This window comes from Ambystoma mexicanum, chromosome 4q (genome assembly GCF_040938575.1).
Source record: "Ambystoma mexicanum isolate Mex_15411 chromosome 4q, UKY_AmexF1_1, whole genome shotgun sequence".
Taxonomy (NCBI): domain Eukaryota; kingdom Metazoa; phylum Chordata; class Amphibia; order Caudata; family Ambystomatidae; genus Ambystoma; species Ambystoma mexicanum.
The window spans coordinates 109,463,835-109,490,154 of record NC_090928.1 but is presented as its reverse complement, the minus strand read 5'-3'; the positions used below and the strand labels follow the sequence as shown (position 1 = coordinate 109,490,154).

The following is a 26,320-nucleotide window of genomic DNA, read 5'->3' as shown; positions in this document are numbered from 1 at the left end:
CTCATACAACGGCCCATTAATGATCTCATTCAATGAGAGTAAATCACAGCCGATATCACATTAGATAAGGGGCCACTCCCTGGGATATCCTTTGCATCTAGCTGTGGTATACCCCAGATTCATCCTCTAGTTCCATATCTTAAATGCTGAATGAATTGCTTTCAAATTGTGCATTTAAGTCACCCAGTATTACAGCTGGGCCTTGATTCTTATCCCCATTCAGGTTGAACATGCAACCAACGGCTTGGTCAAAGGTATTAATTGCCACATGATTAGATCTAAGATAACTGTTCATAATGGTCAAAGTTGGACCCCCAACCCCTTCAAATCAAGAGGAACACCCAGAAGATAACATGAATCTGGCTTCAATGTCTTTGAGTTGGCTTTTAGGTCTATATCCACAAAAATGTGTAGGCCTCTCTTGGGTTCACCTTTTCCTGCTTTCCTAGCCAGTTGATGGAATGTTCAATAGCCCACCAAGCAACATTCCTTGCCAACAAATTATATTAAAGCCACAGATAAACTTGTGCAATTCTTGGCCCTGTTTTTTTTTTTTTTAACCTACACCACAGATATTCCAAGACAGCACTGAATATTTTAGATGTTTCTGGGTATAAAACTAGGGGACATTGGTGAGGTATTTATTTGGTCCCAGAGTGGATGTCATTGTCTTAGCTCAGGTCTAGTGAAGTTGAGATGCTACTTTGTTGGGTACAGGGACTGGAGCAAGACTGAAGGGGTTTGTCAGATAATTCAATAAAATTGGTTTAGATCATATATCCCCGACAGGAGTATTCTTCAGTTGTCTAAATGATGGAAATTGGCATAGTTGAATATTTGAGCTTGTAGGAGGAAGTGTGCGATAGTCAACAGGTAGAAGCCTATTGGCTAAAGATCCATGTTCAAGTAACAAATTAATCAGGTTTAGTTGCAGTCTGTTCAGGACCAGGTGTCTTTTGGATTCTTTTATGTCTGACCGAATAGTGGGCACGCAATTCTTTCTATGGCACAACCAATAGGTGCAATGTTTTTTTTGTTTCAAAAGATTTTTATTGTAAGCAGTCAACATGCATGACAATCAATAGTCATTAATAATAAACGAGAGCAACTGTCCATTATTATACATGAAGTATCAATAGGATTGCTAAGAAAATAAACATGACTTATATTTATGCCATAAATGTATCAATGGATGAGTCTAGATAACTTCAAAAAGGTTTTATGGTTGGGGGGGAAGTGGGTGACATAACAATAATGAACAAAACATATAACTGACATGACGAACAGGACGTAACACAAACATGGGGTTAGGAGGAGGAGAAGAAAATCAAGAAACGGTTGTCATTTCAATGTATGTTTGCAAAGTAAAGCAGGGGAGAAAGCAGTACAGTTTTCCATCCTATGCATATTACACATATTATTCCACCAACAGTTATAATGAATACCATGTAAATGTTTCCAATTGGTGGTAATAGTTTGGAAAGCTACCATGAGACACAAATCAAAGAGCAATCTAGAATGAACATTGGCTATTGCTGATTGTAAAAGGAAGCTTCCAAAAATGAGAAAATCCAAACAAAAATCTTGTTTGGTTTTAAAAATTAGCTTAATTGTTCACCATACCGAAATCCAGAAGGGCTTAACATGCTTACATTCTATGAACATGTGTTTAAACCCAAATAGAGTCTATTACGATACCTGATCATTCTCCTGTTCATATTCACATACAATCTCCCTGTAACTCTAAGCCCTCAAATATATGGCGACTTAAAACTAGTCTGCTGAATGATGTCTTATTCGCACCCTTCATTAACAGCAGCATAATACTTATTTTACCGTGAACATAAATCAAGACACTTCCACTTCAAACAACTGGGACTGTTATAAGGCAGTTCTTAGAGGTCATGTTATATCTTTTGTTGCCAATAAAAAGAAAAAACTTAAGCAGGAGTCTGAATCTATTCTTAAACAATTGAAACCCCTGGAGATTCGATTTGCCAGTACTGGCTCCCCTCAATTCTAAAGTTAAGATTTCAATATAATAAAATTGTAACTCAATACTCCTGTGCAAACATGCTCAAATATACGTACAAAATCTATCAACTTTCCAATAAGGTGGGCAAATCTTTAGTTTCCTACCTTAAATTCAAAATAGAAAGATCTAGAGTTGTAACCCTGCAAGATCATCTAGGAAATAGAAAGCATTCAGATACGGATATTCTCCGAATCTTTTCAAATTTCTACTCTAAGCAATAGGTGCAATGGTTAATCAAAGAATCAGAGCCTGCGTTGTAACCTCTATTTAACTTTACTTCCAGTCATGTGTACTGATTGTTTAGCGATGGAAAGTTTTGAGTCTATATAATGTCAGTCCTTCATGGGCGAGTTAACTGGTTATTGAAGTTATATGGGTCAAGGATTTAAACTTTCACTGATTTTGTTAGAGTTAATTTTCACTGCCCTGGGTCTTGAGAATATAGCTTGTGCTGGAGTTGAAAAAGCTGAATGTTGAGATTAGTCCCAGTATTGGGTATTGAGATTAAAGCTCAGGCTGTGAATTGCAGCTCCGGCGGCACTGGTGTGCATCGAGCGATTTCCTGCACTCAATGCACGCCTTGTACTCCATGCAAGACCCAATACTGGGAACTAATCTGAACATTCAGCCTTAAGGGGCTCGACCAGGGGCCAAAACTTCCTCCATATTTCAATTGATTTGTTGCCTTGATAAAGACCACCCGGGGTCGAAACACGTGTCGGCTGACCAACATGAGACTATGTGTCCTCACTGTAATACATATGTCACTGTAAAACACTGCAACTAGCGTGGGAACCTTCTTCTACACAAGTTCCTCAAAAGTGGAACTGCGAGGTAACCAGGACTGTCTCGTTTATTTCTAACATACTCTTCATTTTTCTAGGGAAAGCCAGGAGTAAGTCAGAGTTAGTCTTTATAACTTCTTTGGAAAGGACTAAGGCAGAGTTACTTCCTGTTGCTTATTTTAGATTTGGCTCTTATTTATTTACATATGTATTTTCTTTTTAAGCATAGGTTTTGCTCCAGTATCTGAGGACTAAGTTGCCCCTTAAGAAGATGTGCAAAAAAGGTTCTCTTTTTATTGACTGCCAAAATAGGCACCATTCTTTATAATAAACACAGTTCAATAATTATTTTTGAAAGGAGGAATTTAAACTTCACCACTTCCAAATGTAGAGCAGTTGGACACAAAACATTCCAATAAATGTGAGGTTCCTGGGCAGATGAACTGCTGAGTAGAATGTGAAAAAGTAAATGGAGAAAAATTGAAACTTTGCTTCAAACTGATTCTTTCTTGTGTGGTATATTTACGGAGAAATGATGAATGCAGGGAGTTTTTCCCCTAATTAAAACCGCCACACTAATATACCTTTTGCTATAGTGCAATCAGGCCCTGACTGTGAACCATATCATACCATGTAGATCCCTCACCCCTGTGCCATAAATAAGCCAAGAATCAGGGTGATGTGTAGAAAGAAAATATATTAATAAATAGTACAAATCAATATTTGCACAAATCACAAGACATGACATCCCCCCACCCCCCGTGGCCCAAATGCCTTTCTCTCCTAACAATTCACAAATACAAGTCACATACTTTATGTTTTCAAAAATCTAATCATACCAGACGTAATGAAATGTGTCTCTTTTTGGTACAATGTTTCTGGTTCGAATGACAGATTTGTGTGATTTATACAAACAGGGGAAATATCAATGTCACAAGATTGTATATGAAGGTATCTGATTCAACAAGCTATCATCTCCCCAAATCTTTGCTTCATGACATTATCCTGGAAGCTATCTTCACATTTCAGCTTCTAACTCTGGTTCCCAAAGTCAAGGTTTTAGGGGAACAGTCTAATTATTTGACCCTACTCATACTTTTTTCAATGATATTTTACCCATTTTTGTAAGTGTCAAGTTTACAAAGCTAATCAACAATCATGATTTCCCTATAACACATATGGTAATTTCAAGGAATGTGCATACTTTTTTACTTCAATTACACATTACATTTCTTTAAGAACTTCACATACAGTTCAGGCCATTTGCTTCTTAGTTGGTTTGGCTTAGTGTAAAGTAATTTACATTCTTTCTACCTGGGCTAATGGACCATCTGTTCACTTATCTTTGAGAGCAGAGAGGCAAGCTCCACATGCTGTCATCGTGTGGTGGTATCTGTACCATGACAGTTGCCATTAGCTCAGGGGTAGAGACCACAAATTGAGTTTTCAATTTCAACTTATTTTCAAAGTTCAACCCATTAAGAGCTGCCTCTCTGTTTACACAGTTGTTAGCACCTCACATCACCCAATACATTCCTTTTCAGGCACTGCTTCAGCTTCAAAGAGATTTTTCAGATAAAGAAAAGTACAGAGTGTGACCCTTGCATCTGATGGGAGAATGTGAGCAGTTTGGGTGTTCAGCAAAGGCTGAAGCCAACTCTTATTAACAGAAACTGGTGATTTGAAAATACATGTTTCTTTCCAATACTTGGTGCTTGCTTCCATGTCTTGTTTCCCATCCAGTACAGTTTGCATCCATCGTCCTTCTCAGAGCTTATTTAAAACAGTTTTACTATATCCATACATTTCCTTACTGTGACTGTGTGCCTTTGAACTCCCTTCTGCAGTGTAGTTTCGTATTTAAGATGTTCCTCATACCAAACTGCAGAATGCACACATTTCCATGGTCTCTACCGGTGTTTCCATGGTTTTGCAGTTGAAATGAACTGCTGGCCTTTTCTCTGCCAGACCACAGTGTGCTTTCCAATGACCAGAATGTATTTTTGCACTTTTATGCCCATTGTGGTCAGGGGCAGTTCATTTTTGTTGGGGCTTTATTTACCCCCCATTCCACCTGGCCTGACATGTGCAGATGGCTGGTGGAATCCCAGTGGAATCCCTGGGGAGGGGTATAGTGCCAGACAGTCCCATGTTGGCTGGGCAGTATTATTCCTTCCAACTTGCCCCAGCTCTTCCAGCCTTCCTCTACATATATTGTCACCCTTTGCAAACTATTCCACGGGTGGCAGTAGGCCAGCATGGTGTATGTGGGAAGAGGTGGAGGATTTCATTTGTTTTTCTTTAAAGGTTTTGTTAAGTTAGCTCACTTCTGGAGTTGAATACAGTGCCGTACGAGTAAGGTTGGGGTAACTAATGATTCTCAGAGTAGTTGTAAGCGAAATTAAATGAATCCAAGATGATCAGATATATTTAAAGCAGAGGTGAACAGTTTAGTCAGGGGTTTGGTAGCTAGGTTGCAGTGTTGCCTGGCACTGTTATTGTTGGTTGAGGTGTTCCTTGAAAAGGTGGGCCATAGATATTTTTGAAATTGCAGATGTAAAAGAGCAAGTCTGAGGTTTGAAGAGATGTTTCACATTCTTTGTACTTGTCTGATTGAAGCCTGCTGTGTTCCCTTAACATGTTCAATTCCTCTGCCAGAGTGAGTGATGTCTTAGTTGTCAATCTTTTTGCTGGTGATGCATCATTTGTATATAATATGGGACTGAGGAGACAGCCAGAGTATGTATGAGGCTAGGAGTGACATTGTCACATGCCTAAATACTTTGATTAGCCATTTAGCTCTGAATCGCACTCACTGTGGCAGGGCAAAGGTGGTGCTGGGAATGCAGGTTAGTAGGCAATTGCTGCTATGCAGATGAGAGAGGGCTAGAGCTCTGACAATGGTTCTTAATTCTTCATCGGGCACAAATGGGTCATTTTCTAATCATTTGGAGTGCTGAAACACATGTAGAAAATACATGCACAAGGTTTCCACATGTATCAACACACCACTCTGGGGGATTTTACAATTTTGGCACGTGGGGCCTATGCTTGAAATAAAAGTTGTGTTTCCACCTGTCAAAAGGTAATGCATTTAAGCCGGCAGCTGGTGTAGATGCTTTTGTTCATGCATCTGATGCTCAATTGCTAAAAGCTGGCAGCTTCCATAGCAATACATGTTAAATGGCCATGCCATGTATACATGGTGGGGGAAAGGGGATGTTTCCTGTTAGCACTATGAAGTTCAACAAATATATGCATACCCCAGTCCACCTGGAATCTCAATGTGTTGTAGCACCTACTAGTGCATACCACGAGAACAGCACTGAGGGGACGGAAGAGCATTTAAGGGCACTCTTTGCTGATTACGTCCGACCAATTACTTTTTTTCTGTTTTTTACAACACCCTATTGAGTGTATTGGTAGGAGCTGGCACCAGGCTATTGATGAAAAATGGGTATGTCAAGCCTTATAAATGCATCTCAGAGAGTCAGTCTTGGACCTGGGTTTGCTTTAAGTTGCTGAAAGTAGAGATGGACTCTGCTTTGATTGGCTGTAGACAGCGCTCTGGCATCTAGTCCTGGTTAGGATTGAAGCAATCCTTTAGTCCAGAGAAGTGGTTTATTGGGGAGGTCTTCAAATACAGTGGAATATTGTCTACATTTTGGTGAGTGTTGTGCTGCCCTCCCAGGGTGTTTTATACTAAAGTTACAGATGACTGGGGGGAGGATGGAGCCTTAAGGGAGTCTACATATCACTGCCAGGTCCTACAATTTTGAGAGGCCCATCTATATGAGTTGGGAAGAAGAGGTGACTGGTGAACCACAGTAGAACATTGTTGTTGAATTCTAGGTGTGAGGACAGAGTGTTCACTAATGCGTGGTGGTCAATGGTATCGAAAGCCATCAACTGACTCAGAGGAGGTAAGGGTCTCCAGTGCCGTGGCAACGAAGGACATCATCCATGCTTTGGACTGCTGAAGTTTTGGTGCTGCGACGTGATTGAATTCAGATTGGTTAACATGCATTAAACAGTGACTACTTGAATCGGCCCAGTCATTGCATTATGATGGCTTTCCTAGGAAAAGGTTGAGGGTCATGGGTTGTTAATATTGCCTCTGAATGTAGGGGTGAGTTTGAGTGTGGTGGCAGGGGATTACTGCCTTTTACAACCACACTGTTCATTGAAGCAATCATTCATTGTAGCTAAGCCCCCAACATACCTAAACTCAAAAATATTACAAAAATATGCCACCCAAGAATCCTTGACATATGCTTTTCTCTCCTTTTAGAGAGCGTGACTAAGCCCAATGCTTAACCAAAACAGCATGACTGCTTTTGTACAATGCAAATATATTAAGAGATGAAAATATCACGGTCAAGAAAAATGTAGATCTTTGATAAAAAAAATGTATTGTGCTAATTGCCTCATAAAGGTTGACAGTTTAAAAAAAATAAGTGCAATACAAATATGTATTGAATAAGAATAAACAATAGGCCTGTTGTAAAGGCCCATCAAAGACTTTGACTGTCGGGACATGTTTTAACATTCTGTGTATGGTTCCTATTGGTCATTGAATGTGATTAGGACTAGTTAAAAGTGGAAAGGACAATCCAGGATAAAGATAGACCTATTTGGCCGATCGTGAAGGTAGGGGTATCGAGAACGTGTTCCTTTATTCTTAAAGGAGTTTCTGCAGCTCAGAGTTCCCAAAATGGCGCTGAGAGTAGTTTCTGTCACATCTCCAAATTGTCTTGGTCAGTGCTACAGGTCGGGAAGCCTGAAGTGGTGAAAAGCACTTGCCGAAAGACGCACCAGAAGCACTTCTTGAGGCAGTATACACTCTTACTGGATTGACGTGTCTGACTTCATGTGTGCTTTAGTGTAGTAACCTTGAAGTCAAGTTCTTTCGAGTGCAAGCAGATCTCACATAATGTGTCAAGATGCATCCAAAGCTTCAGATCAGCTTGACCTGATCCTTCAGCAAAGAACTTTTCACAAGATAAATATACTATGAGCAGAAGAACATGCATTAATGGCCAGAGCGGGTGTTCAGCCATCAAGTCAATGCTGCAGTCTGCTTCTGTTGATATATATTATTATTTTTTTTATCATCTTTATTTAATTATAACTCATATATAACAATAACTACAATAGTGAGAATCACAAAAGTAACAACATTCCAACAATTCATGAAATACAAGATATCAACTACATAGCAAAGAAACCTCATCCAGAATTCCCCCCCTAAATCCAAAACATATAATAAAGATACCCACAACATATGCACACACAAACACAACAACACAACACCACCCACTCCCACCCTATCCCAGTTATTAGCCAAATCGATAAACTTACACTTTACCCAAATAAATCATTGAAGGATTCCCAACTTTCACAATATTCAGCCTCCCGAGTTGATATTTTATGAGAGCAAAGTCTTTGAGGCAGGTGCAAATTATAATATATTATGGGACCGATTCATGGCATTTTTTGCACGGTTCAAAGTGATTTTGCACTGCAGAAAACTGACTTTGCACTGCGGACACAAGGCCAGATTTATGGAAGTGTGCAAAGTGTTTTTTTTTTGCGGTGCAAAGACATGTTGTACTGCTAAAATGACTATGCACTGACTTTGCACAGCAAAAGGACACTTTGCACATGTCCATAAATCAGGGTTTGTGTCGGTAGTGCCGAGTCACTTTGAACGGTGCAGAAATGTCCATGAATCGGGCACTATGTTTGTACTGATGCCTATATTTGGTTTGATGGAACCTTATATATGGTGAAGTATACAATAACAATGTATACTAACAAATGAAACCAAAATAGCCAAATATGTACTGATTGAAATTAAGCAAAATTTCAAATAACGTCTACAAAACTAGGAACACTTAAAGCTGTTGTCAATTATTTTCTCAATAAGATGCTTATTTATTTTGAGCTGGTAGATATGATTCCATAGTGAATGGTTTTTTCTGCTTTTTGTAGATCGAATTTCACAACAGTAACGTTACACAAACGACTACATCCGTGTAATGCATCATTTACAAAGTGTGTAACTTTCCAGACTATTAACATTTTATTTTCACAAAGTCCAAACTAAATTGCAATGCTTCCTTTAATGTCTACTTTTTTTTTCTCAAAATACCTGCAAAGCCACTTCAGGCTGCCTTTACAATAATTTAATTATCAAACTTGTGGGTCATCTACTTTAAAACATGCCTGAAGGCAACATGATTTAAAATACAACTCTTGAATGAGGTTCACATAACTACATTGGGCACAAGTCATGCTCTTGTCTTACCATTTCTTGCTAACATGTATGTGAGGCTCTTCATTGTAACCTGCAGCATTGTGCAGTCTTGCCCGCTATTCCCAGCTCTGCGGTACAGGAATTGCACCATGTTTACACTGCACTACTTTGGTAAGGCCTTATTTAGAACATGTAGTATAAGCCTCAACCAAGTATTCATCACAGCATGGCTGAGTTTTCGGCCATTTTGTTTTTTCTACTGTGCTTGTTTCGCCTGTGCAGTTCAGCACCAAGATGCGGGAGCTCTGCAGCTATGTGAAAAGATTGTTTATTTTTTATTTTTTTAAACATGGCACTAGAAGCTGGGTGACACGGGACTGACAAAAATGTTTGAAAAAAGTATATTTCATCAGAAAACAGCGTACTTGCGCTCGACGATGGATTATCTTGTGAATTTATGAACATGTGAAAAAGATCTTTTTCTCATGTTTGTAACACGTGTTATAGCTCAACCAGCTAATGTGTCACTCTCACCCTCTATACCGGTCCCACCTGTGAAGGAGATTGGCGGTATCTTTTTTCTTTAAATTGCAGGGTCTGTACCAAATACACGTACTGCACAAGAAACAAGTGCCTTTATAATGTGCCACTGATTTTGGTGCACAAAAAACATCATTTCTTCGTGTTGCACCAGTTTTAAACACGCACGTGATCACCATCTCACAAGTGCCCTCAGAAAAGAAGAGAGAAAAGGTTGCAAAGCCTGCTTAAAAATGACAAACCTCCTGCCTGAAATCACGTTTAAAGAATGTCCCCAACTTTCTCCTAACCCCCTATTCTAAGTTCTGCCATGAGGGAGAGTTTTAATAGAAACACAAAAGTAATCAAACACATCATTTTTATTTATCTTCATTAATCGAAAAACACTTTCGAAATTGCAGTTGTAATGATGTCAATAAACGGACCTGGAAGTCACCTTGAGTATTTTAATGGCCACTTTGCAAATTAGGAAGTAGAGTGCTGTTATACTGAATTGTTTTCCGATCCATTGAGCCTTGGAGAGAAAACAACACACAGATTAATTGTAAAGGAGTTCCCTGTGTCAATATGCGTCCCGCATATTATTGTCTGGCAGTTGGGATTAAGTAATTGATATGCTATGATGTGATATGATATGATATGATATGATTGAGGAAGGAGCTATTTAATGACAGATGCAGACAGTGCGCCCTGGTTGTTCCAGTTACGTAATGCTTACTTATATAATTCTCATTCAAGTAATCACTAATCCCTTACTTTATTTTAAGCATTACCTGCTAAAGAGATCTTTAAATCTATTAGGGTGCCTTTTATTTCTTGAACTAATATTAAGGTAGATTGTGTAGGTGGATTGCAAATGCACTTATTTGTATAGTAATCATTTGGTTTAGAGGGACTTTTTAAATTCCTTCTGTGATACTTAGAAAAACAACATGAAGAACAGCGGACAGCTTTGAGAATATTTGTGAAGGCATTGAAAATTAAAGAAAATGACTATGAATACAGGAAAAGTAATCACACACACGATACCAAAAAATATACAAATATGCCAAAATCTAAATCTTTTGCTGCATCAGCATAGCTCTGATGTTTTTCCAAACTCTTGATTACTGGAGTGCCTGTAACCCAATCAGTGACACCTTTCACTTCCTCTTGATTAATCTCTGGGAATACAAGCAACATGATGGAAACTTCAGATTCATTCAGAACTCAGAGGGGAGTGACTAATGGATTTAAACCTATTGTAATCTGTCTTTCATGAGATCTTTGCCGAAGCGAAACAAAGATGTTATGCCATGCTGCAAAAGAGCCAATGGGCCTCATTACGAGTTTGGAGGCAGCCATGCCCTTGATAAGGGCATGGCTGCCTCCAAACTCGGGTCCGGGTTCCTTGAATGAGGAATTACCGGGCCATTCCAACCTTGGAGGACCCGGTAATTCCTCATTCAAAAAACCCATCCCCCATTGCCATTTGAGCCCCTATTGGGCCCAATGGGAATGGGGAGGGAACTAATAACAAGCCTGTTAATAACAGGCCCGTTATTAGCTCCCTGGTCCCCTTGCGGGACCAGCAAAGGACGTCTGGTCTGACCAGATGTTTAGAGCTGGTCCCGCAAGGGAACCTCGTAATAGGTCGGAATGGGTTTACTGGCACTGGCACCATTACCGGCTCCATCATTAGACCCATTCCGCCCACCTCGTAATGAGGCCCAATATGGCTGTCTTAGAACTTGGGTGGGGAGGTGAAGAACAATAAGGCACATCTGTCCCAAGCAGAAATGGGGGCAATGTATCTGCTGCTTCAAACAATTGTTAAACAAGAGTTGGCCAGGTCCTGATGAAGGTTTACACAGCACAGGTCTTATCTGAGGCTCTGCTCACTCTTAAATCTAGTCACTGATCCTTCTGTTCCTAATTTGCAGGCATCAGACTTTGTACATTCCCCTCAATAAAAGCAAAGTTCTCCAGTATACTTTCTCAACATCTCAATCCAATTCCTTTATTAGAGTATATATTATCGAACTCTTATCGGAAACTAGGCTTATATCTCCCACACATTCACTTCTACAGACTTATGAACCTTTGTGGTGTTCAGCTAATGAAACTGGAAGATAAAGTGATATGCTTTCTCAAAGGGATTAAACATTTGTCCCCTCTAAAAGGCTTCAGGTTCATTGTGTGAAGCAAATGAGCCTGCCCATTTAAAGGCACCACTAGAAGTAAAGATAACAGAATATCTACATTCCACAATCATCAATGGATGATGTAGGTCATAATATGCTACAAATGCCACGGTGTCCATGATCAGCTAAACTCGGAGGGCAGTCTGAGAAGATTTAGGGCGATAATGCTGATGTTTAAAGAGAAAAAACTGCAAGCAACGATTACAGACACACATGTTATTATTATATTTGTCAGGGATTTGTTAGGCATCAACTGTGAGAATAGGCACTTCCTGTCATATTATAAGGTATTTAGGATAACTGATCCTTTTCACGATTTAGAAGGTATTCAGATTAGGCAAGTATATAGGAGTAGCCATGGAGGAAGAACATGGATACATGATACAGGAGGTTCAAGTTACCACAAGAGGAAAAGTTGTAACAGATGAAACAAGAGCAATAAAAGGTTAGGCACGACATGAATGATGAGTGTATGGTTGAGAAAACCATAAGGCAAAAGGCTTATGACTAGATCATTTCTGACGAGGGCTAGCCTCGAGAAGCTAGACCAATAGATCTTTTTAAACAGAAATGCTTTAAGTATTTTACAAATATCTGGACGGTTCTAATCTAAGGGTCCAGAGGACTCCATTCCAAGCAGATGCTCCCCCATTTTCTACTGTCTTTCCTCAATGTTTGCTATTCCAGAAATGTGCATGCTTTAGAGTTTTAGAAGTGGAAGACCTTAGGCACCAGGTTAGGCAATAATTCTCTTATTTGGATGAGGTAGCCTGAGGAAGTGTTCTAAATGGCTCTGTGAATGAGGCAACGCATCTCAAATCCAATGCAGACTTCCGAAGAAAGTAGTGCAGTGCGATCAGCACATGGTGATGTGGTACCAAGTTTCAGGCCCATGGCCAGTCTTGGAGTCTTATTTTCCTTTAGCTTGTATTTCTTGTAGGTAATCAAGATAATAAGAATCTGATCACCACTAATTTATCAACGCTTACTAGGTTTGAACCCGAAGCTCCTTGCAATACAATCAATGACTGATTAAGATAAATAGTAGAACCTGGTCCGGTTTGGATCCAGTATCTGAAAACATTTAAGCAAGTATCCAGCTTGCTTTCCCTGCACATGCACAATCTGAATGACACAAGGCCTAGTGAGATTTTTGTTTTGTCCTCCCTCTGTTTCCCCCCACCTTGTCTTGTCGCGCCTAGAAACACTTGTGTACAGGCGTTATAAATATCATATCATATCATATTATCTGGTACTGGTATTCACAGAGTGACTGTATAGTTACCAGATGTGGCAAATGCAATCTGAAAGAAGCACAAAGGAAAAGAGTACATTTGCGCCATCTACAACCTTACTTTGATATTTCAAGTTTCAGTAATGTTGCTAATTTTGAATTTCATGAGTTGAAATTAAAAGGAAAGCTGACATAAATGTTTATTAGCACATGGAAATCGTTATTGACCTCAGAAAATGCCAATCAGAAATGTTTACAGTGCACTCAATTACTACTGGTATTGACTGCATTCTGAACATTGTCTTATCAGAAGCAGGCAGGGAAACAACAATGCAAGGCAAGTGTTTGTTTCAACGAGACACTTCCTCTCTGGGAGGACATTTTTCTTCCTGCAACATACTAATTAACACACAAAAGAGAAAGAGAACAACGTTGCAAAATGTCTTTGGATTATTATAGAGAAACTATTTACTTTTACATGTCACCTCATGCATGCTCATTTTATACATGCCAGTTCAACCAAGTTGCAATTAAAATGCTTAACTTGAAGACAGCCATGTTATTTATATACTACAAAACAAAACCACATTTAATTCACTTACTCAGTTCATCTATTTACTTTACTCACTCTTAAAACACAATTTCTTACTTCAGCACAAAAACTCCAAAACATTTACTGCTCCTACCAAATTTGCTAACAGCTTTATAGACCTCAATAGGGCTCATTATCGCTTGAGATAATGGCCCTTCCCCGTCTTATGACTTGGTGGCGGATCATTATCCTGTGATAACAACCCCTCCCTCAGTCGATAGGGCTATAATATTTTTGAACTCTCTTCTGGAATTTTTGTTTTGGTATTTTCCCCAGGCTACAAATTTATTGTATAGTATGCGTTTGCCATCCATTCTCTGCTGAGTTTACTGTGGATTTTTCTTGTTTGTTGCATTTGTTTTATGTTTTATGTTCATGTTTTCTATAGTATTTGAGTTGTACAGTGTTCTACGTGCCCATATGCAAGGTTTGCAATGTACTGGGTGTGCTAAGCAAATAACAAAAATAACAAAAATATAGTGTCTGTAAATGAGGTCATAGCTTGTAGTGCCATGACAGTGACTGTGATTCGTAGAATGTGTCTATTGTATAGTGATGCCACACGAAAACGTTCACTCTAACCTCTGACCCTGCACTCCCCCATGACACTTTGGGGCATTTATTGTTTGATGGCTAAGCTGCTACTTTTTCTGCTATACCCGATTTAGGAGGTTTAGCAAAATTGTATGTACACAAATACAACAATCTTCCCCACATATGTTACCAACACTTCGAAAACAGACATTCTGGAGTAATGTGGTGGGGCGTCTGAGATAGCACAAAGAGAAAATGCTGATTCACTGATGCGGGCCACCATTCCTGCAACGCCACACTGAGCGATACAGTGTTACACAAGCAGAGATGCAGATTGCGGTGCAACTGTGTGCTGTGATACCATTTTCAAATGTATCCATTTTAACATTTCAGAAGTGTATCTCAAAAGAAAACCCTGGAGAGAAAAACAATCTTGTACTCTTCTGTCAGTTTTTTCCTATGAGGTATTCATGTGGGATTTGGCAGTCACTGCAAAGGCAATACAGTTGCATTAAAGAAGCACATTTCTAGGAAAAGACATACATTGCACTGATTGTTGGTTTATGGGCACATTGTTTTCTTCCCTGATGCCTCTATATTTCAGTATGAGCATATACGAACCATATGGTGTGGCCTCTAACAGTGACGTGAACATTCTGCACTAAGTAACTTGACCAATAATTGTTTAGATTACAACATTATGATTAGTACAAAAATGAATCAAAAAAGCAGGTTTAGGATATTGTCTTTTTAAACAAATCTTTGAACGTGTGGTAAGGCTAGCTGTAGAGTGATTTATTGAATATTTTAGGTTTAAAGGTTTGTTGAACTGATATGACACTCTTGCTCTAACACCCTCAAATAAACAATACAGTCCACAGTTCTGGCAAATGAAACAGACTGTATTTGATATTAATATAGTTATTTATTTGTTTAAGTAACTCAGACAAAGATGGTCTCCTATATGTTTGCTGGGGAAGTCGCCTTCAATATTATACAACAAACAACAGGCAGCTACAAAAAGAAAATAATGTGTCTCATTTTTCACACTACTTTTCAATGCTCACAATTTATATAAATACAATCTATGTATACATTCTAACAACAATAGAAAGTTAACATTAACTTATTGCCTTTTGTCAGCTCCCATATCTCCTAAATACGTTAATCAACAATAGACAATGTATTATACTTTTGATTTGCTACAGTCTTAGCGACAAGTGGTTGACCTCAGGGAAACATTTAAAGTGACATTCAGCAGGATATTCTCTTATGACGTCAGAAAGTATTGGTCAAAGTGAAAATCCACAATGTACACATCACTGGCAATGATAACTTCTCATGTATTTGATAATCTACTATATGTATATGGTTCTGTTGTGTTCTAGTGTAATCATGTATGTGAAATACAAACTGCAGTAGATTGCACGAGAAATCGGTAGTCTTCAGTTTAGGAAACTGTGGTTCATTTTTTGAGAGCACATAGGGCCTCATTACACAGTAGGCGGTAAGGGTTTACCGGTACCGGTATTTTACCGGTACTTTACCGCCTTATTACGAGGTCCCTTTGCGGGTTGGAGAATTTAACGCCTGCTTTTTGCAGGCGTTAAAAACCAACCCGCAAAGGGACCAGGGAGCTAATTACAGTACCGCAATTTGCGGTGCCATAATTAGCACCTTCCCCATTCCCATAATGCCCTATAAGGCAAAAATGGGAATGGGGAAGGGCAATGGGGGAAGGGGGAATTACCGCCCCACCAACCTTGGAATAGGGCGGAAATTCCCCTTTCCACCAAGGCGGTTCCGGTATTTTACCGGCATGGACCAAGGTGCTGATAGCACCTTGGTCCACCGCCGTCCGTGTAATGAGGCCTATAATGTTGTTTCAATGTACAATCTTGGAAACATGAAAATATAGGAACCAACCCCCCAGTCCTACTTAGAATTTAATATATTTCATTAAACAGGGCCCTTTTTTCTGCATAACATTCATAGAAAGATTTAAATTGTCATATAAAATGGACATAATTTTCGTGGAAGGGAAAAGACAAGGTAATCTCCCTTGCTTCTCACTAGAATGGTGTGGCTGTACACAGAATTTCTCGTTTTATAAAACTATGGTTTCCACAAGTCAAAAAACTAATAATTCTCTATAAACTGTAAAGTGTTGTACACCTGTTCACAGTTGCACTCTTTCAAAAAAAGCCTCTGAAAACACAGTGTTTTAATTTACCTGGCTAATGACAGAAGACAATTTTAAAAAATTTCTGAAAATGCTAATGCATTATAATTCAAATCACAGCCTCAATGGCTTCTCTTACAGCCTAACCCACATTTTATAGCCTTGCTTGGAAAATAATTCTGAGGGCATATAATTAATTGCACTGTGGGATTTATGCTCACTTCTGAATGATGTCTTTCCAGCACAGGACCAAAATAACATCTCACAAATTCAGACAGCTTCAGCCAGTCAGCTAAGCCTCCAGACTGTCCTCTGCTTTAAAAATCCTTCCAAGGGAATTTTGTATTTTTTAGGCAAAGTTTTGTTTCAGTATCCCACTGAAAGAAAACACTCCTAGGGGGTCATCCATTATTTCCAAGGTTTTGTGACACTTTAGCACGTATCCAGTTGGGCAGGGTTCCCTGTCTGCAGACTTGTCAGAATCCCATATCTCTCTCTCTACTTCCTCTGTCTTTGGGTATTTTGGTTTAGATAGATGCAACATGTAGTGTCATGTGACATGGCCATTTTTCTTTGGATTAATTGTCTCATTAGATGCCTTTAGATGCTGACAGTCCCCATGATATGCACACTTTTTTGGATAGGTCCAACATATAGCCATGTGACAAGGGAAAGTGGCAGTCAGATTTTGATGCAAATCCATGTTTTTCCATAACGTTTGGTTTAAATCTGTCTTTGGTGAGATGTATATTCTCATTCACCACGCAAGTACGGATCCATGGATATATAACGTGACCTGTAGCATGAAAGATGGCGACGTTTTTAAATCATGTAAATGTCTTGATATACAGTAATGTCAGAAGTTTCGACTTATACTGTGGGGTATGGTCCACAGAATCCCAAACTGTCTTTGCTTTCTAAAATGACCAAGCTGTTACATAGTAATGGTTATCTTTGTAAATTACATTATAGTTTTGAATGGGCCTCATGTAGATGCCGGTCCTTAAGCTAATTATTAACACAAGGCTAATTTATTTTCCAAGTCATGAAACAAATATGCACAGATCATAATTTATGGGTTTGCCAAAATCAAAAAGGTTGAGGTTTAAGTTGAAAATGAGTAATTTGTATTTATCTTTATTTTCCCAAGATGAGCCTGCATCACTGTGGGTGCTCTCCAGCTACATGGATTTCTTTTAAGATTTATGAGCGGTCTGGCTTTGGGAGATGGCTGACCTGTGTCGTCTTTGTGTAGGCAACGATGCTACAAGATCATGTATGCTAATAACATATCTGCACTCAGTTTGTTCTTAAAGGAACATGTGCTTGGAGTACAATTGCAATGACCATGTTTTTCTCCCACTTCCAAATTTAATATAAGTCAATTTAACATATACATTATTTACTGTACTCACAATACAATTTCATTTTCCGTGCACACTCTAATTTGTAGATGTAAAACAAAATGTGTGACACGGCACACTGTGTAGAGAAATGGCAGAGATGAAAAGGAATTCACAATTAATTTTACTTGCTAGAAAGAGGTTTCATTTATATATAATATACTACAAACCACCAGTGGTTTTTGGCCCCCTTGCCTTAACACAATGTAATAAAGTGTCGAGACATGGCAGTGAGATGATCAACAAGCAGGAAAGGTGTGTTAGAGAATGCATGAAATGTAAAGTAGAACAACAGCGGAAAGTAGAGAGGTTGTTGTGAATGGAGATTGTTGCGAATGTTCCTAATGGAGAATGCAAAGTAATACAGAATGCCAAAACAAGTGGGTGACTCAGTGAAGACTTATGGCGCTTCCGAAAAGAAGAAATATAATAACACAAATTAGAGTGAAGATGAGGTAATTGGGAAAGGAAATCAGGCAGACGGATACTTTGGTGGGTCTGCAATTTTGATGGAAACTGTAGGCCTACTCCCACTGAAGATAGTTACATCCCAATAAGTACAGCAAAGTACCACACCAAAATATTGAATAATGTAATCAGAATGCATCATGTCTTAAAGGAGGGTGAAGTGGTTCCCCCTTTAAAGGATGGCATGTGTTTGATGCCACTATGATTCCATTAGCCCTGAAAAAAAAGAATGCTACAAAGCATCATCATATCCCATGCCCACGAGTAGAAGATTAATCTTCCTACCTGTTAGTTCCAATAGCGGCTCATCATAGAGGATCTCAGCAAGCAGCTTTTTTTTTTAAACTTGGCAAGAAGACCTGAAGAATATGTAATGTTTTCCCACTTACACCAACTTAGTAAAGAATCTTTAATTTCTTTAAGAAAGGGCTACCTTTTTGGACATATACCTATATTTAATGCACCTGTATTACTCTGACAAACCAAAGACATGCTGTGATTGCTGGAAGCTTCTTTTACTTTCACTCTTATAAACATTCATTGTGCAAGTTGAAAACAATGTTGTCGCAAGCTAGTATTTGCGATTATAGCTACATTTGTTGTGCATTTGTGTAGGCCCATTGGCCAGAGAAAACAGCACAGCCCACCAATATGGTCTCCTGAAACTGGCAGACCTGCAATTCAGATAACATTAGGTTTTTTGCAAATATATTTTAATAACATATGTTCTTTTTTTTATTGATTTTGTTTTGGAGTTTTATTTTGTTCCAGTAAACCACTTCAAAGTGATGTGATCAAAATGGTACAGACAAATGAATGGAATGGGAAGGGTAAACTTATTAGGGGTATGTGGAAACTGGTGGTACAGGGAAAATCAAGGGAACATGAGACAATAAATAGCTGCATAGTCCTAATGTATACATCAATCAAACGCGAATTACAGTATAAGAACAGACTTAACTCTGATTAGATGGATCTATCCAATCTGGCCACTCGAGACATCATGTAGCAGAATTTTAATGGTGAGGTAGGGTCTAGCTGCCCCCAGCTCCTCTACTCTTGCCCTCAGCCCATGTTACCCCCTTGTCTCTCAACTTAACTCAAAAGTACCGCAAAAAAATGTCCCCACAGAAAATTCTGTCAGTTGGCTGTGGTCAAATGGATGGATGCTAACTAGATAGCAAACACTTGTTTGGTTAGATATGGTTAGATATGCATTTTGTAATGACCTGCTCTGGTGATTCTCTGCCTTGCTAGATAGGAGGTCTATAACTCACATTCTTTCTTCCTTTTTGTTTTTCCTTTCCGCTCTATTAGATCAATTTCAGTTCTGTCGCTATGTGGTTGACATGTATACACATGGGGACGTTGCTCCAGGTATTTCCAAAAATCAATGATCTCGGCTCTAACCGAACTTGCTTTTTCTAAGAAGGTCTGCTTCATCGCTCCACTAAAACTTTAATTTGGGTGTTCATTGCAACCGGCTGTGTGCCTTTCATTCTTGATTAAACATCCCTCCGCGTAGCACTAATAGCTAGAAAAGTAGCGCTTATGTTTTACTGCTCTTATGGCTGCATGATTACTGTAAGGTACAGTAACTCTTGAGAACATATTTTATGTTCTGCTCTGTAAAAGGAAATATTAAAATGCAATTCTTGCCTCTTAAACCTTTATTCGAAATGTGAACAGTCTGATTCAAAGATGTTTTAATACAGGCATTTCCTCTTTCATAGCAAGAATGCTAATCATGGCTGTCTCTTACTTTACTCATTGTAAAGGAAGCATCCTTTAGCTGTGGCTGCTGAATTACTCAATATCAATCAACTATTTTTATTTACTAATTTTTTCTATGGGTCATTTGCTGACAGAAGCCACTCCAAGGCACCTGGGTGGGGCAGGGGATTGGAAATAAGGTAAGTCAAGATCTGGGTTGAGAGGGAAGACAGGTCAAGTGGGTGTAAACAAAGGTTCACAGTGTCATGACGTATTATATGTTATAAACCTCCAAAATAGAAACTAGGGTCCAATGGGGCAACACGTTCCTTTTGTATCATCATTCAAGCCATCACCACAGCACAGAACAACTCCTGCAATTCTTAAAGCTTCACCAAAGGATAAACATCCCTTGCACATTAATATGTCTTTGAAGCAGGGCAGAACAAAGCCTGCAATTCTTAAAGCTTCACCAAAGGATAAACATCCCTTGCACATTAATATGTCTTTGAAGCAGGGCAGAACAAAGCCTGCAATTCTTAAAGCTTCACCAAAGGATAAACATCCCTTGCACATTAATATGTCTTTGAAGCAGGGCAGAACAAAGCCTGCAATTCTTAAAGCTTCACCAAAGGATACACATCCCTTGCACATTAATATGTCTTTGAAGCAGGGCAGAACAAAGCCTGCAATTCTTAAAGCTTCACCAAAGGATAAACATCCCTTGCACATTAATATGTCTTTGAAGCAGGGCAGAACAAAGCCTGCAATTCTTAAAGCTTCACCAAAGGATAAACATCCCTTGCACATTAATATGTCTTTGAAGCAGGGCAGAACAAAGCCTGCAATTCTTAAAGCTTCACCAAAGGATAAACATCCCTTGCACATTAATATGTCTTTGAAGCAGGGCAGAACAAAGCCTGCAATTCTTAAAGCTTCACCAAAGGATAAACATCCCTTGCACATTAATATGTCTTTGAAGCAGGGCAGAACAAAGCCTGCAATTTCTGATGCTTGTCCACAGAAAATAATGCACTTTTATATATTTTTCCATTTGCCACAAAATGGAATATTTTTAGTTTTTACGGAGTTACAAAAGAATGGAAGCCTTTCAACAATTGTTAAGGCTTCAACACAGAGGGGAGCAACTCCTACTGCTGTAAAGGTTTCCCCGCAACTCCCCCAGGCTATAACTTCTCTCTCATTGTTCAGGATTCACAACAGAAAGCACATTTTAATGTCCTAAAGAGTAAACTCATCCTGCAATTGTCAAGGTTTAGCCACAGGAGGACTAACCCTTTCATTTTAAAACGTTGCCCTTATTAGAATTATATATGCAATTCTTAAAGCTTTGACATAGAGCAGAACTACTTATACAAAACGGTCTGGTAGCACTTCTACAGAGAATTAACACAGCAAATAACCTGTTCTATGGGTAGGTTCCCACTCGGGAACCATGTTTTAACTCGCTGAACCTTTCACAGAGGAGAAATAAACATTTGCATATTAATACGGTCCCACCCACTTGGGCAGTCCAGCATCGAAATGCTAGGCAATTCTCTGAACAAGGTTACCAATAGCAACCCCAGACAAGTGTTTCTGCCTTGTTGGGCCTCATCAGTGAGGGGAAGCTGAGCCTCTCTAAGCACAATGAGCATGGTGCCCTCAACTGGATTACCCTGGGTTACTTAAGGTGAAATCCCAAGTCCCTAACCATTTATACTAAAAGATCTGAGAGCCCCGGTACTGAGGACCAAGACGGCTAAATAGCCAGTTCTCTGGGTAGGTTCCCAGTCGGGAAGGTCTACAACCAGGCTTTAGCTTACAGTACACTTTACAGAGGAGAAATATCTATTTGTATATCAGTCTGGTTCCACTGACCGAGCAGTCCATCACTGAAAGTCTTGGCATTCTCCTCTAAACAAGAGTAGCAACAGCAAATTCAGACATGTGTTTCAGCCTTTTTGTGCCTCATCAACGAGGTGAAGCTGTGCCTCTCCAAGCACAGTGAGCAAGCGGTCTAAGTCTGTATTTTGCTGAGTAACCTATGGAGGAACCCCAAGTCTGTAAACATTTATACAAAAACGTCTGGGAGCCCCTTTACCAAGGACAAGCACGTCCACATGACCTGTCCTATTGGTAGGTTCTCACTTGGGATGTTCTACAACCAGGTTTTAGCTCACAGTACACTTCACAGAGGAGAAATATCCATGTGTGCATCCGTCTAGTTCCACTCCCCTTGCAGTCCAGCACCAAAATGCTGTGGCAATTCGTCTCTGAACAAGAGTACCAACAGCAACCCCAGACACGTGTTTCGGCATTGTTTGGTTTCATCAGTGAGGTGAAGCTGTGTCTCTCCAAGCACAGTGAGCAAGGGGACTAACTCTGGATTATGACATAAATACCTAATTTTGGGGAATTTGATCATGCCTACTACGAGATTCATGCTCCCGTTTTTCTTGGGGCGGGGTAAAGGAAGCAGATCGCTTGCTGTTGCAGTTTAAAATTATAGTGACATTTGAAGGTTTAGTTGTTTGAGGCCACTGTATAAGTATTTGCATCCCATATATTGAGTCTGGAACCCATCATTTGCTTGATGAGAGGTAGTAAAGTGTTTGATGTTGAAATGTGAGTCCCAATATCATTTGTGAGGCCGTATTTTGGACAATTTGATATGCTTTGTTAGACATGCATACATTCATTTTAATTAGTCCAAGTAAGATAGCACAAGTCTTGCAGCACATGGATTGTTTGGCTCACGTGGAGAACTTTTTAGATCAGTCGCAGTTACAAATGAGTCTTTCACGTTAGTGTGTTTACCTCAAGGAAAAGGGTAGTTTGGAGTGCAAAATTAGACTCATATGTTTTTCTTTACCTATCAGTGTTGGTTGACTGTTCCATGATACAGACAATTTAAGAACCTAGATATTTGAAATTGAAATAATCATGGGGGGATTATTGGCTTGCTACCAATACAGCTTATTTTGTCTCTTATATTGATGCTAGTTGTGATGTGTTTTCTATATGGGCATCATATACAATGAAAGCTTGATGTGTGTCATGCACATACAATTCCTAGTGTAGGCACTTTATGGCTTTCAGGAATACATTGATTGCATTGGTTTAAATATTGGTGATTCACATTCTGGAGGGAAATTTGGCAAACATTCTATTACATGATGCCATTGGCACAACATTTCCATCAAACACCTATCTCTAGAATCTGCAATACAAGGAAGAGAAAGCAACTGGGAGAAGAGGGAGCATTGAAATAATGTATGCATCTAAAGTATACAAGCAATAGAGGAAGACAGTCTAGACGAATTGATGTAACATTTGACAAAACCAGTGGTAGCATCGTAAATGATGGGGGGGTCTAGAATTGACTGTGATAGATTATACAGTACCATACTATCAGCCTTTCACTTAGAACCAACAGAGCCATCCTAGAAAACCTAATTTAGAGAACAAGCAAAGTATATTAACGTGTATAAGAAACACCAAATCATGTTAATTTGGAAGTCTACAAATCAGAATTGCCTTGGTCCTCTCAACACTGATGCTAGAGAGGAGATTATAGAACACTTCTGTAAAACAACAGAGGAATTCTCCTTGTAGGGTAGCCATTTCCCTTTAACTTGGAGTACCTGTGCAACGTCTACCATCTTTCAAAACCAGATGAAATTGAAAGGTTCTCCAAGAATCCTCTAGCTTAAGATGACGTAGTGCAACAATTATAGAAAGAAGCCAGAAAACAGGGGGAGATTTCAATGACTCGTGGACATCGTTTAATCATAGAACGTCAACCAAAAACAATAGACTTAATACAAGCTCAGTGTGCCCTCTTGACATGTTAAGCAAGCTATGGTGTGACTGAGGGGTTTTAATAGGTTCTGAGACTTTAAGAACATGTATTGTGTGTTTGCATATGTAATGAAGTTACATAGTTTAAATAATATGTGCTTATATTTGCAGAAAGGGAAACAGTTAAAAATGTTGAGTTACTGAATATAGTGTGCATGGTTGCTTTCTGAAAACAATTAACATTGAGGTAACTAATCATGTGCATGGGGAGTTAAATGTATAATTTGCCAGTGCCCGGTTGTAGCGTGGATATTGTTATGCTTGTGCCTGGTTGTGGAGTGGATATGGTAGTCATTTATACAGTTAAGAACAATATTCTTTGCAACTTTGCCCTTTAATCCCGTTGTTTCTGTGTTTCTGTTTGCACAAATCCTCATTTCAACCACTTAGGCAGGGAGGTGGTTTATATTTAGTGGGGTAGATGGACATAATGCGAATGGACAGAATGTGACATGTATAGAAGTTTACCATCTTTTGGTTATGTCGTCTATGACCATCAATAGATAAAAAATAAATGTGTCTGTGTGCTGCTCACAGGGTATAACTCTCTTTTTGACACTTCTGTAACAACGCTCTTTTCAGACAAGGGGAAACATGACGCATGCAGTTACAAATGTAACTGTGACACAATTATATATATCTTTTCTATTCAGCGCAAGTAATGAGACCTCTCTATTTAAATTGTTGATATTAATGATCCAACTGAGATGGGGTTATTTATTTAAAATCATAAAATTAATGGTAACTTTTTTTTTTTTCGCTTAAAGTGATCCCAAACAATGTTATGGGTTTCAACTCAACAGCCAAGAAATCGCAATTGGTTAAGGAATTCTGCAAAACCACACACTTATGATTGTTTTCATCAGGATATATATGGTTCTTCTTCCAAGCCATAAAGAATTATGAGGAAGGACTTCTATTGAACAGGTTTCTTTACTTTGCAAAAGTGAGGGACCTTTCCAGTGAGATATATACACAGAGACGGCCACTGTCTCACTGACTCTGTATTTCAAGATGGAGATTTCTGTCAAGTCACCAACCCCAACCCTACACTTGTTCTCCCTGGATGAGCAATCAGAACACTGACCTTTTCCTCACTACCACCCATGGTTGATTATGTTGACTTATATCATGATTACTCATTATGGATCCCTCCAGATGCTTTGTACTGCAACTTTCATATTTCCTTCACAGCTGCTTATTCCTTGCTAGGTACCAAGGAATTCAAAGTCCAAAATATCTTGCGGGCCACATAATGAGTAATCATTCCCGGCATATGGAGACCAAAGTCTTTGAAGCTTGAATGGAAACACATGAATGGGCGATAATGTATATGCTTTATTTAAAAAGGGCACTGTTACTTTTCTTGAACTTTTTCACTTCTTAGAGGAGGTTGTCGTGTTCAGCAATTCTTAAGTTTGATTACTCCTCTGCTGCCAATGCTGATGAACTATTTTGCTGTGCCAATCCTGTGACAGAAAATGGAAACATTTCCCTGTGGGAGATTAGATGGCAAACATATGTTTAAATCAATTGGTGATCTGCATGTTTCAAACCAAACCTATGCCTAGTGGTTGACTGAAGTAATATAGAAAATATGATCAAAAAGGTATTGTGGTACAGGAAATTACTTTCGTACTTTGGCATGCTGTTTAGTTGTCCAACATGTAATGAACAGAGCTGGCAGGATTCTGGCATATAACATTTGATAGTGTTGGGGAGGAGAGAATAATTGTTTGCATATGTCTATCCCTGTTGTGTATGAAATAACAGAGGTCTTTTGAAAATGGCATTATAAGTTGAATGACTCAGAGTGGTTCTCTTGTTTCACCACTGGATTTGACCTGATAATTCTGAATTCCTGGATCATTCCTGTTATGCCTCCAATGAACACCCAAGGAAGGTGGTTTCAATATATCCTGTAATGAGAGCATTAGAAATGTCCTAGCTCCACACAGAACCAAAGCCTTTATTTAAGTGCATGAAATGTCCTTAAGTCCCTATAAATTACACAAAAGGGAAAATAGTCAATAGTCACATTCCTCCTGAAAATGTTGGTGTTAACCTATTAGGCAACATGCGCATGTCTCAAATACAGTGCATTGGATAAAGCGACAATACTCATTTTGTCAGGGTAAAACATATCAGACAAACTGTAAACCTTCCCTTTTTGGACACTTAGCAAGCTAGTGAGGCTCTTGTGCAGGCCATCCTTATTTACTTATGTTTGTGTAGTTTTCTTGTTGGGTGGGTCTTCGCCTTGTACATGATGCTTAAACTAAAAATTCAAAATACAATCCAATGGATTTTCTATTAACCCCACCAAAAAACTAAAATGCTTTCAATTCCTTTTCGTCATGTACCCAGTTATGGTATTTATGGTATAGTAAGTGTTCTGTAATGCCCCACAATATTGTATTTGCAGACAATGGGCCTCATTACGGATCTGGCGGTAACTCTGCCGGCGCTACCGGCGGGTTGCCGCCAGACCCGTAAAATATTACCAGCGCCTGACTTCCCAGTGCCAC

General features: G+C 39.1%; 1 protein-coding gene across 50 annotated transcripts in view; it reads left to right on the top strand.

Moving 5' to 3' along the window:
* TRDN (triadin) overlaps positions 1-26,320 on the top strand; it is a 1,596,486-nt gene that overhangs the window by 493,453 nt on the left and 1,076,713 nt on the right. For 46 of the 50 annotated variants that reach the window (XM_069607588.1, XM_069607568.1, XM_069607599.1 and 43 more), the window contains one exon: positions 19,533-19,592. The exons of the other annotated variants lie outside the window; for them this stretch is intronic. In XM_069607588.1, the coding sequence (XP_069463689.1) occupies positions 19,533-19,592 (60 nt within the window). The remainder of the gene's footprint in view (positions 1-19,532; positions 19,593-26,320) is intronic. 50 annotated transcript variants of the gene reach the window in all.